Here is a 17,247-nt window from a genome sequence, read left to right as displayed (position 1 = left end):
GTTCTACGAGGACCTTCACTCTGTCATTGCTGCTATCCCTAAAGCAGACAAGCTCATCATTCTTGGGGACTTCAATGCTAGAGTTGGCTCTGACTACATCTCCTGGGATGGAGTGATTGGAAAGCACGGTGTGGGCCACTGCAACCCAAATGGATTGCTTTTGCTTCAGACCTGTGCAGAGCACGAACTGCTGATAACCAACACAGTTTTCTGCCTCCCTACCCGTAACAGGACGTCATGGATGCACCCTCGCTCAAAGCATTGGCATCTCATCGATTATGTCATCGTCAGGAAAAGGGATAGGCAAGATGTACGTGTAACAAAGACCATGTGCGGCGCCGAGTGTTGGACAGACCATCGCCTTGTAGTCTCGAAGCTGAATATTCGAATCCAGCCCAAGAGACGCCCCCAAGGCCAGAAGGCTCCAAAACGGCTCAACATCGCTAAGCTGAAAAACATCACCATCAAACAGTCCTTTGTGGAGCTGCTGGAAGATCGTCTGGAATCCGCCTCTCTGGACAACCAGAATGTGGAGTCTGACTGGAGGACCCTGCGTGAGCTGATCTATAGTACAGCTTCAGAGACCCTGGGACCCATGACCAGAAAGCACAAAGACTGGTTTGATGAAAACTGTGATGAAATCAAGCAGCTTCTGGATGAGAAACGCCGTCTGCATCAAGCCTACCTGAGCAACCCAAAGTCCACATCAAAAAAGGATGTGTACGATGCCATCCGCAGGACTGTTCAGCAAAAGTTACGCCAGATGCAGGATAAGTGGCTGAGTGACAAAGCTGATGAGATCCAGGGATATGCTGACAGGCACGATATGAAGAGGTTCTATGATGCCTTAAAAGAAGTCTACGGCCCCACATCCTCAGGATCATCCCCCCTCCTCAGTGCAGATGGGAATACCTTGATCACCGAGAAGGAGAAAATTCTCGAACGATGGGCTGAGCACTTCAACAGTGTTTTAAATCGCCCTTCCTCCATAAATGATGAAGCCATAGACCGTCTCCCGCAAGTCCCCATCAACGAAGCACTGGACGATCCGCCAACACCTCTTGAGACCCAGAAAGCAATTCGTCTGCTATCCAGTGGCAAAGCACCTGGCTCAGACTCCATACCAGCAGAGGTCTACAAGGATGGAGGCACTGTGCTGACTGAGAAGCTCCATCAGCTGTACTCACTCATGTGGAAAGAAGAGACGATCCCCCAGGATTTCAAAGATGCATCTATCATTCACTTGTACAAGCGAAAGGGGAACCGGCAAGCCTGTGATAACCATCGGGGCATTTCCTTGCTCTCCATCGCAGGCAAGATACTTGCCAGGATCCTACTAAACCGCCTCACAGCACACCTTGACCAAGGTCATTTGCCTGAGAGCCAATGTGGATTCCGGAAAGAGCGCGGAACCACCGACATGGTGTTTGCTGCAAGGCAGCTGCAAGAGAAATGTCAGGAGCAAAATGCTGATCTGTTCTCCACCTATGTCGACCTCACTAAGGCCTTCGACACCGTGAGTAGAGAGGGACTGTGGAAGATCATGGCCAAGTACGGATGCCCTCGGAAATTTATTTCCTTGGTCAGCCAATTCCATGAAGGCATGCAGGCTCGAGTCCAGGACAAAGGCGAAACATCTGCTCCTTTTGCTGTCACAAATGGTGTCAAGCAAGGCTGCGTCCTGGCTCCAACGCTGTTCAGCCTCATGTTCTCTGCAATGCTTACTGATGCCTTCAGAGATGGCGATGTTGGAATCGGCCTAAAGTACCGAACAGATGGTAAGTTGTTTAACCTCAGAAGGCTTCAAGCAAAAACGAAGGTCATGACAGACATCATCAGAGACTTTTTGTTTGCTGATGATTGTGCCCTCAACGCTGGATCTGAAGCTGACATGCAACTCAGCGTTGACAAGTTTGCCACTGCCAGCAGAAACTTCGGCCTTACCATCAGCACGAGGAAAACTGAAGTTCTCCATCAGCCAGCCCCAGGGAAACCCTACGTTGAGCCCAACATCACAGTCAACGGTCAGAGACTCAGTGCGGTGGAGCGGTTCACATACCTTGGCAGCACACTGTCACGAAATGCGACCATTGACGATGAAGTGAACGTCAGGATTGCAAGAGCAAGCGCAACTTTTGGTAGACTCAGTGCAAATGTCTGGAACAGAAGAGGCATTAGTCTTGAGACCAAGCTAAAGGTCTACAGAGCAGTAGTTCTCCCCACACTACTGTACGCCTGCGAAACTTGGACAGTGTACCAACGACATGCCAAGAAGCTGAACCACTTCCACACAACATGCCTCAGGAAGCTACTGAACATCAAGTGGCAAGACAAGACCCCAGACACAGAGGTGCTCGCAAAAGCCACCCTTCCCAGCATCTTCACCATCCTGATGCAGTCCCAGCTTCGCTGGGCTGGACACGTGGCGCGCATGCCAGACCATCGGCTGCCCAAAAGGCTCTTCTATGGTGAGCTGCAACAAAGGAAGAGATCACACGGAGGTCAGAAGAAGCGCTTCAGAGATACTCTGAAAGTCTCTCTGAAAGCGTTTGATATCAACCCTGACTCCTGGGAGGAATCTGCAGTGGACCGTGACAAATGGCGTGCTGCTGTGCACAGAGGCGCCAAGTTGTGCGAGGCCAACAGGACTGCTGCAGCTGTTCAGAAGAGGCAGGCCAGAAAGTCACGGGCAAACAAGCTCCCTGACAATGGTATGCCTGTCTTTGTCTGCCCCAACTGTCAGCGAACATTTCGTGCGCAGATTGGACTATTCAGCCATCTGCGCATTCACAGATAGATTCATGAGCATCCTCCCCCCCACCCCACCACCACCCTCCCCCCATCCCCCAGCTGGATGACAACGATGGTCATCATCGATCTCGATGGACACACACCAGAGGTGTTAAGGACATGATGAAATGTACAGCACCCTTCAGGTAAACTGTGGGTGTTAAGGACATGATGAAATGTACAGCACCCTTCAGGTAAATTGTATAGCACCCTTCAGGTAAACTGTAGGTGTTAAGGACATGATGAAATGTACAGCACCCTTCAGGTAAACTGTGGGTGTTAAGGACATGATGAAATGTACAGCACCCTTCAGGTAAATTGTGGGTGTTAAGGACATGATGAAATGTACAGCACCCTTCAGGTAAATTGTACAGCACCCTTCTGGTAAATTGTATAGGTGCTGGACATGGCCACAGGTCTTCATGTGGGATCTTGCGTTCCTTTCACTTACACACAGCTGGCACATCCAGTACTGCTGCTCGTTTTCATTCTGTCCATTTACCGCAAACAAATGAAAAATATCATGAGCTCTGGAGAAAGGTGCAATTTGGGAAGTGAATGTCCTTAAGAATATGCAACCTCCCTGTGATAGTAATTTTCAAAAGGCTATTTCCTTTCCTTTTCTTCTTCTTTTTTCTTAGTAAGTGAAGTTTTAATTTTCTTCCTGAAAAGTTATTAATTATAACCAGAATGAAAACACCGTACATGTGCGTGCATGTGCACACACGCACACACACACACACACACACACACACACACACACACACAGAGGACTTTCATATTTTGCAGCATTGTCATCATCTTCATTCATCATCAATACAGAAAAAAAAAGTCCAGATTCTGTGGCCTTTCATGCCCTGCTCTCATGCTTTGAAGCTCACACTTCTATGCTTAAGCTGAGTTCCTACAGGCCTGTGGCATTGGCAGATTCATGGCAGACTGACACTGGAGGGATAGGATGTGCCCTGTGGTTGTCTCCATTCTGAAGGAGACGCTGCCTCTGCCTCTAATTATTGTCCTCTGCAGGGGGCTTGGTAGGTGGGGTCCTGTATATGTTGAATTAGAACAGACATCACTGAACACCACCAAAGCGATTCAGCAGCAGTGCTGGCTCTCCTCTGGTGTGTGGCCTCCTGGTGACCTGTAATCTCTGTGGACAGCTGATGAAAGGACCCCACCCCCTCCCACACACACAAGAAGATGAAGAGGAAGAAGAAGAAGAAGAAGAAGAAGAAGAACAACAACAACAACAAAAACCCAACAAACAACAAAAACAAAAACAAATAAACAAATTAAACACAACACAAAAAAAACAAAAAACAAAACAAAAACAACCACAACCCCCTCCCCCTGACCCCCCAAAACACACACACACACACACAAAACACAACAGATTTATGATTTTACATGAACTTATCAGTCAGAATCAAGATTAACTATAACTATAACTAAGAAAAAAGAAAAGGTATGCCACCAGTATTTCAGACAATAACTGCATTTTAAAAACTTTGATGTGTGTGTGTGTTCAAGTCATAATTAAGAATTTTGATGCAGACATACCATAAGGATGTGTTTATGAGTTAGAGTCATATTTCATTTTTTGGGGGGTGGGTGGATGGGTCAAAATAACATGCTATGAAAATTTAATTGTATTCAAATTGATAACTGATGATTGCAAACACAAAATTGTTGATTTTATAATGAACTTACAGCTGAGGTTTGCATCAGTTCTCTTCATGACAACAAAAAAAAAAAAAAAGAAAAAGAAAAAGAAAAAAAAACAACGAGGAAAAGTCAGTCCGTTCTTGAAGGAAATCGTAATGATTTGCGTTCAAGTTGGAAACACCCTGCCACACTTTTGTGTCTAATTAAGGTACTCAACTCTGTTCAGTAAATCTGCTCAGAAGTGGTGAGTAATGTACCCTGTTATTCTCGCGCCACCATAGTTCCGTTCTCGAACAGTCACTCTATAAACGGAAAGTTCACTTCCCGAAGTGTGTCATAGCGGAGGTGGACAGATACAGTGGTTTTAGTTATTACAGCGAACCGCTAGGTTTTTTAAACGAAAAAGGTAATTGTCACAAACGGATCAGACTGGTTATTATAGTTTGTGTGTGTTTTATCCCCCCTCCCCGTCTCTTCCCCCCAGTCTTTTGTTACTTGGACTTAAAGTTTGATGTGTATCGTCGCATTGTATCTAGGTTCGCAGACCCTGAAAGGCGGGGCTGATTGTTGAGCACTTCAGACTGCACCCTACATTGTTCGTACTTATCTTGCCCAGGTCTTGTGTTGGGACATTAGAAGGACTAAGTAGACAGCTTCTTTCCGTCAGGGATTAAACCACAAAAGTAAGTTGAACTTTTCTTTTGTCATTATTTCCAGACGTTTGTGACATCTGTCATTGGCATATTTTTTTAAATTTTTTTTATCTCAACGCGTGGATCATACAGAAACTGAAAACTCATCGAGTTCCACACCCAGAAAGTTCAGTTGATAGCCTCATTTGCAGCAACGTGGCCATTCATGTCAGTGTCTGTCCAGGGTGGGTGATACATCATGTCCTGGAGACAAAGTGGTTTTTATTATAATTTTAAAGTGTTTAGGGTAATGTCATATTCTCTCCCCTCCTCCCCACACAAACGAGAGAGAGAGCGAGAGCGAGAGCGAGAGAGCAAGCTGGTATTTTACTTGTTTCAGTTTCAGGGTGTCAGAGTGCAGATAGATCTCTACTGTCTACAGAACACCACAAAATATATTTATAATATAATGTCATTTATTATGACCTTTGTCGTTACACTGGCTTTCTGTTGTTGGTCTACTCTAACCAGTGCTGGATGCAACTGAGGCCACAGAAAAAAAAGAGAAGGAAAATGTCAAAATAGCCTCCAGGGAAGTGAATTGAGGAACATAGTCAGACTCTTTGTTTTCTGCTCTTTGTTGCCAAGTGCAGTGACAGTGACGGGAAGTTCCGTACTTATCACAGCCATACACTGTTAGCCAGGCTCTTCCTGAAGAGTGGGCAATCTGTAGTCCTGATCTCATTTCCTGTGATACAATACCCACTTGTGGATTTTTACTATGTGGAAAAGGGAAGGCATGTATATATGTATATATATAGGGTTTTTTCCTTCACTGTAAAACTTTACCAGTGAGGACATAGCTTGAAAGCTATGAAAGCACTTTAAAACGATTTTTTTGATTCTAAGAGATTTGGGAGGGCACGCTTGTCAAAGTTGACCAATTTTGTGATGTCATAGGTGATCAGAATGATGGGTTAGGTATCTTTAACACACTTTTAAGACAAAAGAAGACATATTTACACATAAATACTTCAATCCAAAATAGAAAGCCTAAAGTTTGCAATTAAGTCAAAATCTGAAAATCGACAACCTGACCCCCACCCACTTAAAATCGCCGCTAGTGGTGAAGTTGGTCAGGTACAAAGCGACTTATTCCATGGTGGATGGTTACATATGTAAGAGCTGCAGAGCAGTTACAAAAAAAAAAAAAGAAAAAAAAAAAAAGTTTCTATGTTTTTCAGAAACTTCAGAATGATAGGACAAAAGTGCTGTTTTGGAGGGAGGATGTGATTGATGGATGTCAGAGACTTAGGAATTTACTTTGCTTTTCTTTTTTGTTTCTTTTTTTTTTCATGTAAATTTGCTGTTTTTTGCACTTAAGAGTAAAAATTTTTGGTGGTTAGTTCCGTTGTCAAAAGGTAATTTCATCAGATACACCTGTGCTGTCTTTAACCCCCCCCCCCCCTAGCCCCCCTCCTGACCCTAAAAAACAAAACAAAACAAAAAAAAAAGTTTGTGGAGATTAATGGAAAAGTTGTGAATTCAGACCTTTTCATTTTATGATATATATCTTTCTTTAGCGTGGAGTGAAATAAATGAATGTCACTTGCCATGGTGACGGAGATAGTGTACCTCAGTGATTCATCCAGCTATATTTAGCTTGAGATACTCTTAGCTTTTTTGTACGAAAGTGAAAACACTTGATCATGGGGTATCATCAATTTATTGAGAGAGAGAGAAAACAAACAAACAAAAAAAAAATCCAAGGAATTATTGTGAATTACCTCACTGTTCATTATCTTAACCCTAATAGGTACTCGTGTTGATAGAATATTTAAATGATGGGGTTTTTTTTGGTCACAGATTTTGACACCTTTTTCATGCCTTATGTGTAAACTTGATTGCTGTGTAAATGATTTGCTTTTGATTGCAGGTGAACAGTGACAATGGAGGACCTGGATCCAGAGGAGTTGCTGGTCTGCCCCTATAATGAAGCCCACAGGGTTAGAGTTAAGAGAATGCAGATGCACATTTACGAATGTCGAAAAGTAAGAATACATTTCCCTACGTACTGTTGATAAGTTTATATTGCAAGTTAAGAGATAGCAGATCTATGCAGATTTGTGATTGTGGAAAAGTAAGAATATTTCCCTACAATTTGCTAAGTTTATATTGCAAGTTATGGGATTGCAGATGTACATTTTGGATTGTTGAAAAGTAAGAATATTTCCCTACATACTGTTGCTAAGCGCGTTGGGTTACGCTGCTGGTCAGGCATCTGCTTGGCAGATGTCGTGTAGCGTATATGGTTTTGTCCGAACGCAGTGACGCCTCCTTGAGCTACTGAAACTGAAACTGAAACTGTTGATAAGTTTATATTACAAGTCAAGAGAATGGACATTTACAGTTGTTGAAAAGTAAGAATATTTCCCTACATACTGTTAAGGTTATATTGCAAGTCAAGAGAATGGACATTTACAATTGTTGGAAAGTAAGAATATTTCCCTACATACTGTTGATAAGTTTATATTACAAGTCAAGAGAATGGACATTTACAGTTGTTGAAAAGTAAGAATATTTCCCTACATACTGTTGATAAGGTTATATTGCAAGTCAAGGGAATACAGATGCACATTTATGATTTTCAAAAAGTAAATATATTTCCTATATATGTACTGTTCAAAGGTTTATATTGCATGTCCTTGATCTGAACAGAAGTTTCACCAGTTTTAACAAAGGAAGAAAACTGCTGTGTTCTGTCCAACAAGTCTTTGCTTTCACCAAGGAAGTCCTGTAATGGCTTGCTTGCCTATGTAACATGTCATTCCAAGTTGAGAAAACTGAGCAGCATTTGATTGTTGATAAGCACAAGTGGCTGGTTAGTAGCCATGGAGACGCCGTGCCTTCAGACAGCTGTCAGGAAACTGACACTGATCAAACGGAGTGGCCAATAAGTGTTCTACTGGCCAAATCCATAATCCTTCATCCGGGATATCGAGGCTGGCAAGCCTGTTGTTTTTGTATGGAGATTTTTTGGCTCAGATTTGCCTCTTCTTGGTTGTGACCATTTGTGTGTGATGAAGTGGTAAGTTAGTTGTGTGTGTGTGTGTGTGTGTGTGTGTGTTTGTGTGTGTGTTTGTGTATATGTGTATGGTGTGTGTGCGTGTCTGTGTGTGATTTGAGTGTGTACACATGGGATATGGGGTCTCTGTCTTGTGTGTGTGTGTGTTTGTGTGTGTGTGTTTACACACCAGATATGGGGTCTCTGTTTTGTGTGTGTGTGTGTGTGTGTGTGTGTGTTTACACACCAGATATGGGGTCTCTGTCTTGTGTGTGTGTGTGTTTGTGTGTGTGTGTTTACACACCAGATATGGGGTCTCTGTTTTGTGTGTGTGTGTGTGTGTGTGTGTTTACACACCAGATATGGGGTCTCTGTCTTGTGTGTGTGTGTGTGTGTGTGTGTGTGTGTGTATGTGTTTACGCACCGGATATTGGGTCTCTGTCTTGTGTGTGTGTGTGTGTGTGTTTACACACCAGATATGGGGTCTCTGTCTTGTTTTTCTCTGTCTCACACACACACACACACACGCACACACACACACACATGCACACACACACTGTATTATGCTTCGCCCCTTTAATATATACAAGTGAAATTTGTAGGGTTTTTTAAGTCTGGAATTATCTGGTGCTGTGTTCCACCACATTTCACAAAACAGAAGTGACAATGACGTGTGTAAGCAAAGCTGGCTATTGGTGCAAGTTTTGATCTTTTTGTTTTCAGCGTTCATTTACTCAGTGTCAGTTATCACATGAATGGCAGGGACTTTTTCCAGAGTATGAAACTGCAGTCACGGTTATTTTGCAAGATAACTATAGAAACCTTAAACAGTCCTTTTGGCATGGCCAACTTGATGAAAAATCTAAGTGCCCGGCTTGCCGTCCATCACAACGATGGGTCATTTCAAATTGGCATGCGTCAGTGACCAATAACCGACTTCAAACTTAAGCCCTGTATATGTACATAATATATATATATATATATATATGTAATTATATAGTATTGTATTGTATTATTCTTTTTTGTCACAACAGATTTTTCTGTGTGAAATTCGGGCTGCTTTCCTCAGGGAAAGCATGTCACTACACTGAGAGTGCCACCCATTTTTTTGAATTTTTTCCTGCCTACAGTTTTCATTTGTTTTTCCTATCAAAGTGGATTTTTCTACAGAATTTTGCTTGGGACAACCCTTTTGTTGCCGTGGGTTCTTTTACGTGTGCTAAGTGCATGCTGCACACGGGACTTCGGTTTATCATCTCATCCGAATGACTAGCGTCCAGACCACCACTCAAGGTCTAGTGGAGGGGGAGAAAAAAAAGGTGACTGTACCATGATTCGAACCAGTGCGCTCAGATTCTCTCGCTTCCTGGGCGGACGCGTTACCTCTATGCCATCACTCCATATGTTATATGATAGTCAGTCATGTCCGACTATAACCATCAGAACAGCAGAGGAGGCAACTGCTGTTCCGACTGTCTGGGCTAGAATTTGATTATTGTGGAGAGTGTCTTGCCCAAGTACATCCCCACTCTCTCGGCCAAGGTTTTAGGACAGTCGTTTTTGGGATGGTTCCCAAAGGCCAACTAGCCCACAATTATTATTATATATATTATATATAGCCTTTAGCTGACAACATTAATCATCTAGTGACAGAGCCAGACTGAGTGACTGTCTTCACAGGAGTGGAGATCTTCACCACCCCCCTAAACAACATCCCCCATGGATCTGCTGACACTTAAGTCGTAACTTACCGCATCCCTCAACAACAGTTCCTGATTAATCTGCCCCATGAATATGCCGATGTTCAAGATATTGTCAGGAACTCATCACAAGCATGCAAATGGCGGTGAAATCAAAACTGAAGTCACAGTTAGAACAGAGAATTAAAAGACCACAGACTTTTGGGCAAAACCAATCAAAATCAGTGTCACAAATGCAAAACCATAGACTATATATCCATATACTTAAGCTGAAGACTTGCTGGACAGAACACAACAGTTTTCTCCCTTTGTTTAAGTGGAAGACTTGCTGGACAGAACACAACAGTTTTCTTCCTTTGTTTAAGTGGAACACTTTTTGGACCGAACAGTTCTGATTGACAAAAGTCATTGAACACTTGTCACTGACAACACTGAAAAACGCAAACATAACAAAGTTGTTTTATTAACTTTGCCTTGAGCATTCAGTTTAGCAGCCGGCCTGGCTGATTTCACAATGCACCATTCAGAATTTGAGTGCCATGGCTTCTTGTGAAAGGTTGTCAGAAAACACGTTTGATCCGCTAGAGCTGGAGAAGGCAAAAACATGAAGGCGACCGACCGTTGGTCAGCCTAAGGCTCAAGTGTTGTGCCAGAGGATATTAGGGTGACATTAGTTGCCTTAATAATTTCTATCTATCTATCTATATGTGTGTGTGCCTGTGTGTATGCATGTATGTATGTGAGTATGTATTTGTGAATTTTTCTTCTATCTATATGTGTTTATACCTTAGGTTTAATTTGTATCAATCTATCTTTATGTGTTTGTGTGTGTGTGTGCATGATTTTTAGAGCCATCCGAGGACGGCGATGAAGAAGTGTCCGTTCAACGCCTCCCACGTGATTTACGAGGTGGAAATGCGATGGCACCTGGCCACCTGTGCAGACCGACACCAGGTCCACAGCAAAATTGTGCAAGGTGACTGGGCTGATTGTCCTTGGGGCAAGGTGACTGGGGCTGTTTGTCCTTGGGGCAAGGTGACTGGGGCTGTTTGTCCTTGGGGTAAGGTGACTGGGGCTGTTTGTCCTTGGGGTAAGGTGACTGGGGCTGTTTGTCCTTGGGGTAAGGTGACTGGGGCTGTTTGTCCTTGGGGTAAGGTGACTGGGGCTGTTTGTCCTTGGGGTAAGGTGACTGGGGCTGTTTGTCCTTGGGGCAAGGTACTGTGGCTGTTTGTCCTTGGGGCTGTTTGTCCTTGGGGCAAGGTGACTGGGGCTGTTTCTCCTTGGGGTAAGGTGACTGGGGCTGTTTGTCCTTGGGCAAGGTGACTGGGGCTGTTTGTCCTTGGGGCAAGGTGACTGGGGTTGATTCTCCTTGGGGCAAAGTGACTAGGGTGATTCTCCTTGGGGCAAGGGCAAGGTGTGTGTGTGTGTGTGTGTGTGTGTGTGTGTTTTGTATAGTCCGTGGCTTCAATGGAAAAAGAAGAAAAGGAAAAAAAAAAAAGTGCAGAGTTTACTATTGACTGTGCAGGAAGGTTGTGAAGAGAAGAGGGAAGAGCAGCCAACAAACAGCAACAGCAAACAGCAACAGCAAACAGCAACAGCAAACATGACGGCTGTTGTTCTTTTCTCTTTCAGAAATGAACGACCTGACGGAAAACCAAGGCTGTGTTGAAACGCCTGTCTATCATCCTCTGGAAGTCCACGGAGAATCATGGGAAGGTGGGGATGTGATGTGATGTGTTACTGTTACATTGTGCTGTTGATCAGGTAGCAAGGTGGGGATGTGATGTGATGTGTTACTGTTACATTGTGCTGTTGATCAGGTAGCAAGGTGGGGATGTGATGTGATGTTACTGTTACATTGTGCTGTTGATCAGGTAGCAAGGTGGGGATGTGATGTGATGTGTTACTGTTACATTGTGCTGTTGATCAGGTAGCAAGGTGGGGATGTGATGTGATGTGTTACTGTTACATTGTGCTGTTGATCAGGTAGCAAGGTGGGGATGTGATGTGATGTGTTACTGTTACATTGTGCTGTTGATCAGGTAGCAAGGTGGGGACGTGATGTGATGTGTTACTGTTACATTGTGCTGTTGATCAGGTAGCAAGGTGGGGACGTGATGTGATGTGTTACTGTTACATTGTGCTGTTGATCAGGTAACAAGGTGGGGATGTGGTGTGATGTGTTACTGTTACATTGTGCTGTTGATCAGGTAGCAATGTGGGGATGGGATGTGATGTGTTACTGTTACATTGTGCTGTTGATCAGGTAGCAAAGTGGGGATGTGATGTGATGTTACTGTTACATTGTGCTGTTGATCAGGTAGCAAGGTGGGGATGTGATATGATGTGTTACTGTTACATTGTGCTGTTGATCAGGTAGCAAGGTGGGGACGTGATGTGATGTGATGTTACTGTTACATTGTGCTGTTGATCAGGTAGCAAGGTGGGGACGTGATGTGATGTGATGTTACTGTTACATTGTGCTGTTGATCAGGTAGCAAGGTGGGGATGTGATATGATGTTACTGTTACATTGTGCTGTTGATCAGGTAGCAAGGTGGGGATGTGATGTGATGTTACTGTTACATTGTGCTGTTGATCAGGTAGCAAGGTGGGGACGTGATGTGATGTTACTGTTACATTGTGCTGTTGATCAGGTAGCAAGGTGGGGACGTGATGTGATGTTACTGTTGCATTGTGCTGTTGATCAGGTAGCAAGGTGGGGACGTGATGTGATGTTACTGTTACATTGTGCTGTTGATCAGGTAGCAATGTGGGGACGTGATGTGATGTTACTGTTACATTGTGCTGTTGATCAGGTAGCAAGGTGGGGACGTGATGTGATATGATGTTACTGTTACATTGTGCTGTTGATCAGGTCGCATTGTGGGGACGTGAAGCGATGTGTTACTGTTACATTGTGCTGTTGATCAGGTAGCAAGGTGGGGACGTGATGTGATGTGTTACTGTTACATTGTGCTGTTGATCAGGTAGCAAGGTGGGGATGTGATGTGATGTGATGTTACTGTTACATTGTGCTGTTGATCAGGTAGCAAGGTGGGGACGTGATGTGATGTGATGTTACTGTTACATTGTGCTGTTGATCAGGTAGCAAGGTGGGGATGTGATATGATGTTACTGTTACATTGTGCTGTTGATCAGGTAGCAAGGTGGGGATGTGATATGTTACTGTTACATTGTGCTGTTGATCAGGTAGCAAGGTGGGGATGTGGTGTGATGTGTTACTGTTACATTGTGCTGTTGATCAGGTAGCAAAGTGGGGATGTGATGTGATGTTACTGTTACATTGTGCTGTTGATCAGGTAGCAAGGTGGGGATGTGATATGATGTGTTACTGTTACATTGTGCTGTTGATCAGGTAGCAAAGTGGGGATGTGATATGATGTTACTGTTACATTGTGCTGTTGATCAGGTAGCAAGGTGGGGACGTGATGTGATATGATGTTACTGTTACATTGTGCTGTTGATCAGGTAGCAAGGTGGGGACGTGATGTGATGTGTTACTGTTACATTGTGCTGTTGATCAGGTAGCAAGGTGGGGACGTGATGTGATGTTACTGTTGCATTGTGCTGTTGATCAGGTAGCAATGTGGGGACGTGATGTGATGTGATGTTACTGTTACATTGTGCTGTTGATCAGGCAGCAAGGTGGGGACGTGATGTGATATGTTACTGTTACATTGTGCTGTTAATCAGGTAGCAAGGTGGGGACGTGATGTGATGTGTTACTGTTACATTGTGCTGTTGATCAGGCAGCAAGGTGGGGACGTGATGTGATGTTACTGTTACATTGTGCTGTTGATCAGGTAGCAAGGTGGGGATGTGATGTGATGTGTTACTGTTACATTGTGCTGTTGATCAGGTAGCAATGTGGGATGTGATATGATGTTACTGTTACATTGTGCTGTTGATCAGGTAGCAAGGTGGGGACGTGATGTGATGTGTTACTGTTACATTGTGCTGTTGATCAGGTAGCAAGGTGGGGATGTGATATGTTACTGTTACATTGTGCTGTTGATCAGGTAGCAAGGTGGGGATGTGATATGTTACTGTTACATTGTGCTGTTGATCAGGTAGCAAGGTGGGGATGTGATATGTTACTGTTACATTGTGCTGTTGATCAGGTAGCAAGGTGGGGATGTGATACGATGATTTTTATATCTTGCTGTATGGTATGTTTTGATGGTTTGCAGTACATGACAGTAGAGATGGCTTATTTCAGTGTGTTGCTACATAGTATCTGAATAGGTGGTGAGCAGTACATGAAAGGCAAGACAGCTTATTTCCATGTCTAGCTACGTGGTGTTTGGTTTGGTTGTGGGCAGTACATGAAAGGAAAGACAGTTTATTTCCATGTCTTGCTACGTGGTGTTTGGTTTGGTTGTGGGCAGTACATGAAAGGCAAGACAGCTTCTTTCCATGTCTTGCTACATGCTACGTGGTGTGTGGTTGTGGGCAGTACATGAAAGGCAAGACAGCTTATCTCCATGTCTTGCTACATGCTACGTGGTGTGTGGTTGTGGGCAGTACATGAAAGGCAAGACAGCTTATTTCCGTGTCTTGCTACATGCTACGTGTTGTGTGGTTGTGGGCAGTACATGAAAGGCAAGACAGCTTATTTCCATGTCTTGCTACATGCTACATGGTGTTTGGTTTGGTTGTGGGCAGTACATGAAAGGCAAGACAGTTTATTTCCATGTCTTGCTACGTGGTGTTTGGTTTGGTTGTGGGCAGTACATGAAAGGCAAGACAGCTTCTTTCCATGTCTTGCTACATGCTACGTGGTGTTTAGTTTGGTTGTGGGCAGTACATGAAAGGCAAGACAGCTTCTTTCCATGTCTTGCTACATGCTACATGGTGTGTGGTTGTGGGCAGTACATGAAAGGCAAGACAGCTTATTTCCATGTCTAGCTACATGCTACATGGTGTGTGGTTGTGGGCAGTACATGAAAGGCAAGACAGCTTATTTCCATGTCTTGCTACATGCTACATGGTGTGTGGTTGTGGGCAGTACATGAAAGGCAAGACAGCTTATTTCCATGTCTAGCTACGTGGTGTTTGGTTTGGTTGTGGGCAGTACATGAAAGGCAAGACAGCTTATTTCCATGTCTTGCTACATGGTGTTTGGTTTGGTTGTGGGCAGTACATGAAAGGCAAGACAGCTTATTTCCATGTCTTGCTACATGCTACATGGTGTGTGGTTGTGGGCAGTACATGAAAGGCAAGACAGCTTATTTCCATGTCTTGCTACATGCTACATGGTGTTTGGTTTGGTTGTGGGCAGTACATGAAAGGCAAGACAGCTTCTTTCCATGTCTTGCTACATGCTACATGGTGTTTGGTTTGGTTGTGGGCAGTACATGAAAGGCAAGACAGCTTATTTCCATGTCTAGCTACATGCTACATGGTGTGTGGTTGTGGGCAGTACATGAAAGGCAAGACAGCTTATTTCCATGTCTTGCTACATGCTACATGGTGTTTGGTTTGGTTGTGGGCAGTGCCTGACAGGAGAGAGGAGCCCTCACGGCCTTGGTCTCAGCATGTGGAGAAACGTGAACCCCCCCAGGGAGAGATCATCCTGAATGAGGAGGAAGTCAGAGGGTGAGAAGTAGCTCTGACTGTGTGTGTGCTCGTCGCATGTGTGTGTGTGGGGTGGGTGGGGGTGGGGGTTGTGGTGGGGGGTTGTTTGTTGTGTGTGTGTGTGTGTGTGTGGGTGGGTGGATGGGTGTTTGCATGGGTGTGTGCTCGTGTGCATGTGTGGGTTTCAGTGAACATGGGTGCTTTGTGTTGTTGACCACTTCCCTCCCCTCCCCTCCCCTCCCCTCCCCTCCCCCCCCCCCAGCTTGACACTGTCTCCTTCACCCTGACTGGTACCCCTCCCCTCCCCTCCCCTCTCCTCCCCCCCCCCCCAGCTTGACACTGTCTCCGTCACCCTGACTGGTACCCCTCCCCTCCCCCTCCCCTCCCCCAGCTTGACACTGTCTCCGTCACCCTGACTGGTACCCCTCCCCTCCCCTCCCCTCCCCTCCCCTCCAGCTTGACACTGTCTCCTTCACCCTGACTGGTACCCCTCCCCTCCCCTCCCCCCCAGCTTGACACTGTCTCCGTCACCCTGACTGGTACCCCTCCCCTCCCCTCCCCTCCCCTCCCCTCCAGCTTGACACTGTCTCCTTCACCCTGACTGGTACCCCTCCCCTCCCCTCCCCTCCCCTCCCCTCCCCTCCAGCTTGACACTGTCTCCTTCACCCTGACTGGTACCCCTCCCCTCCCCTCCCCTCCCCTCCCCTCCAGCTTGACACTGTCTCCTTCACCCTGACTGGTACCCCTCCCCTCCCCTCCCCCTCCCCTCCCCTCCAGCTTGACACTGTCTCCTTCACCCTGACTGGTACCCCTCCCCTCCCCTCCCCTCCCCTCCAGCTTGACACTGTCTCCTTCACCCTGACTGGTACCCCTCCCCTCCCCACCCCTCCCCTCCCCTCCCCTCCAGCTTGACACAGTCTCCTTCACCCTGACTGGTACCCCTCCCCTCCCCTCCCCTCCCCTCCCCTCCAGCTTGACACTGTCTCCTTCACCCTGACTGGTACCCCTCCCCTCCCCTCCCCTCCCCTCCTCCAGCTTGACACTGTCTCCTTCACCCTGACTGGTACCCCCTCCCCTCCCCTCCCCTCCCCTCCCCTCCCCCCAGCTTGACACTGTCTCCTTCACCCTGACTGGTACCCCTCCCCTCCCCTCCCCTCCCCTCCCCTCCCCTCCCCTCCAGCTTGACACTGTCTCCTTCACCCTGACTGGTACCCCTCCCCTCCCCTCCCCTCCCCTCCAGCTTGACACTGTCTCCTTCACCCTGACTGGTACCCCTCCCCTCCCCTCCCCTCCCCTCCCCTCCAGCTTGACACTGTCTCCTTCACCCTGACTGGTACCCCTCCCCTCCCCTCCCCCTCCCCTCCCCTCCCCTCCAGCTTGACACTGTCTCCTTCACCCTGACTGGTACCCCTCCCCTCCCCTCCCCTCCCCTCCAGCTTGACACTGTCTCCTTCACCCTGACTGGTACCCCTCCCCTCCCCTCCCCCTCCCCTCCCCTCCCCTCCAGCTTGACACTGTCTCCTTCACCCTGACTGGTACCCCTCCCCTCCCCTCCCCTCCCCTCCCCTCCTCCAGCTTGACACAGTCTCCTTCACCCTGACTGGTACCCCTCCCCTCCCCTCCTCCCCTCCCTCCCTCCAGCTTGACACAGTCTCCTTCACCCTGACTGGTACCCTCCCTCCCCTCCCCTCCCCTCCCCTCCCCTCCAGCTTGACACAGTCTCCTTCACCCTGACTGGTACCCCTCCCCTCCCCTCCCCCTCCCCTCCCCTCCCCTCCAGCTTGACACAGTCTCCT

At 46.2% G+C, this 17,247-nt stretch overlaps 1 protein-coding gene across 3 annotated transcripts in view; it reads left to right on the top strand.

Moving 5' to 3' along the window:
* Nucleotides 1-4,738: 4,738 nt before the first annotated feature.
* LOC143291301 (uncharacterized) overlaps nt 4,739-17,247 on the top strand; it is a 38,879-nt gene continuing 26,370 nt past the window's right edge. For 2 of the 3 annotated variants that reach the window (XM_076601153.1, XM_076601151.1), the window contains exons 1-5: nt 4,739-4,861; nt 7,024-7,138; nt 10,701-10,827; nt 11,484-11,567; nt 15,370-15,472. In XM_076601153.1, the coding sequence (XP_076457268.1) occupies nt 7,037-7,138; nt 10,701-10,827; nt 11,484-11,567; nt 15,370-15,472 (416 nt within the window). In that variant the 5' untranslated portion in view covers nt 4,739-4,861; nt 7,024-7,036. Of the gene's footprint in view, nt 4,862-4,991; nt 5,139-7,023; nt 7,139-10,700; nt 10,828-11,483; nt 11,568-15,369; nt 15,473-17,247 lie in introns of all 3 variants that reach the window. The other variant, XM_076601152.1, reaches the window with a different exon arrangement.

This window comes from Babylonia areolata, chromosome 16 (assembly GCF_041734735.1).
Source record: "Babylonia areolata isolate BAREFJ2019XMU chromosome 16, ASM4173473v1, whole genome shotgun sequence".
Lineage (NCBI taxonomy): Eukaryota > Metazoa > Mollusca > Gastropoda > Neogastropoda > Buccinidae > Babylonia > Babylonia areolata.
The sequence above is the reverse complement of the archived record's forward strand: the minus strand, read 5'-3'. Positions and strand labels throughout refer to the sequence as shown.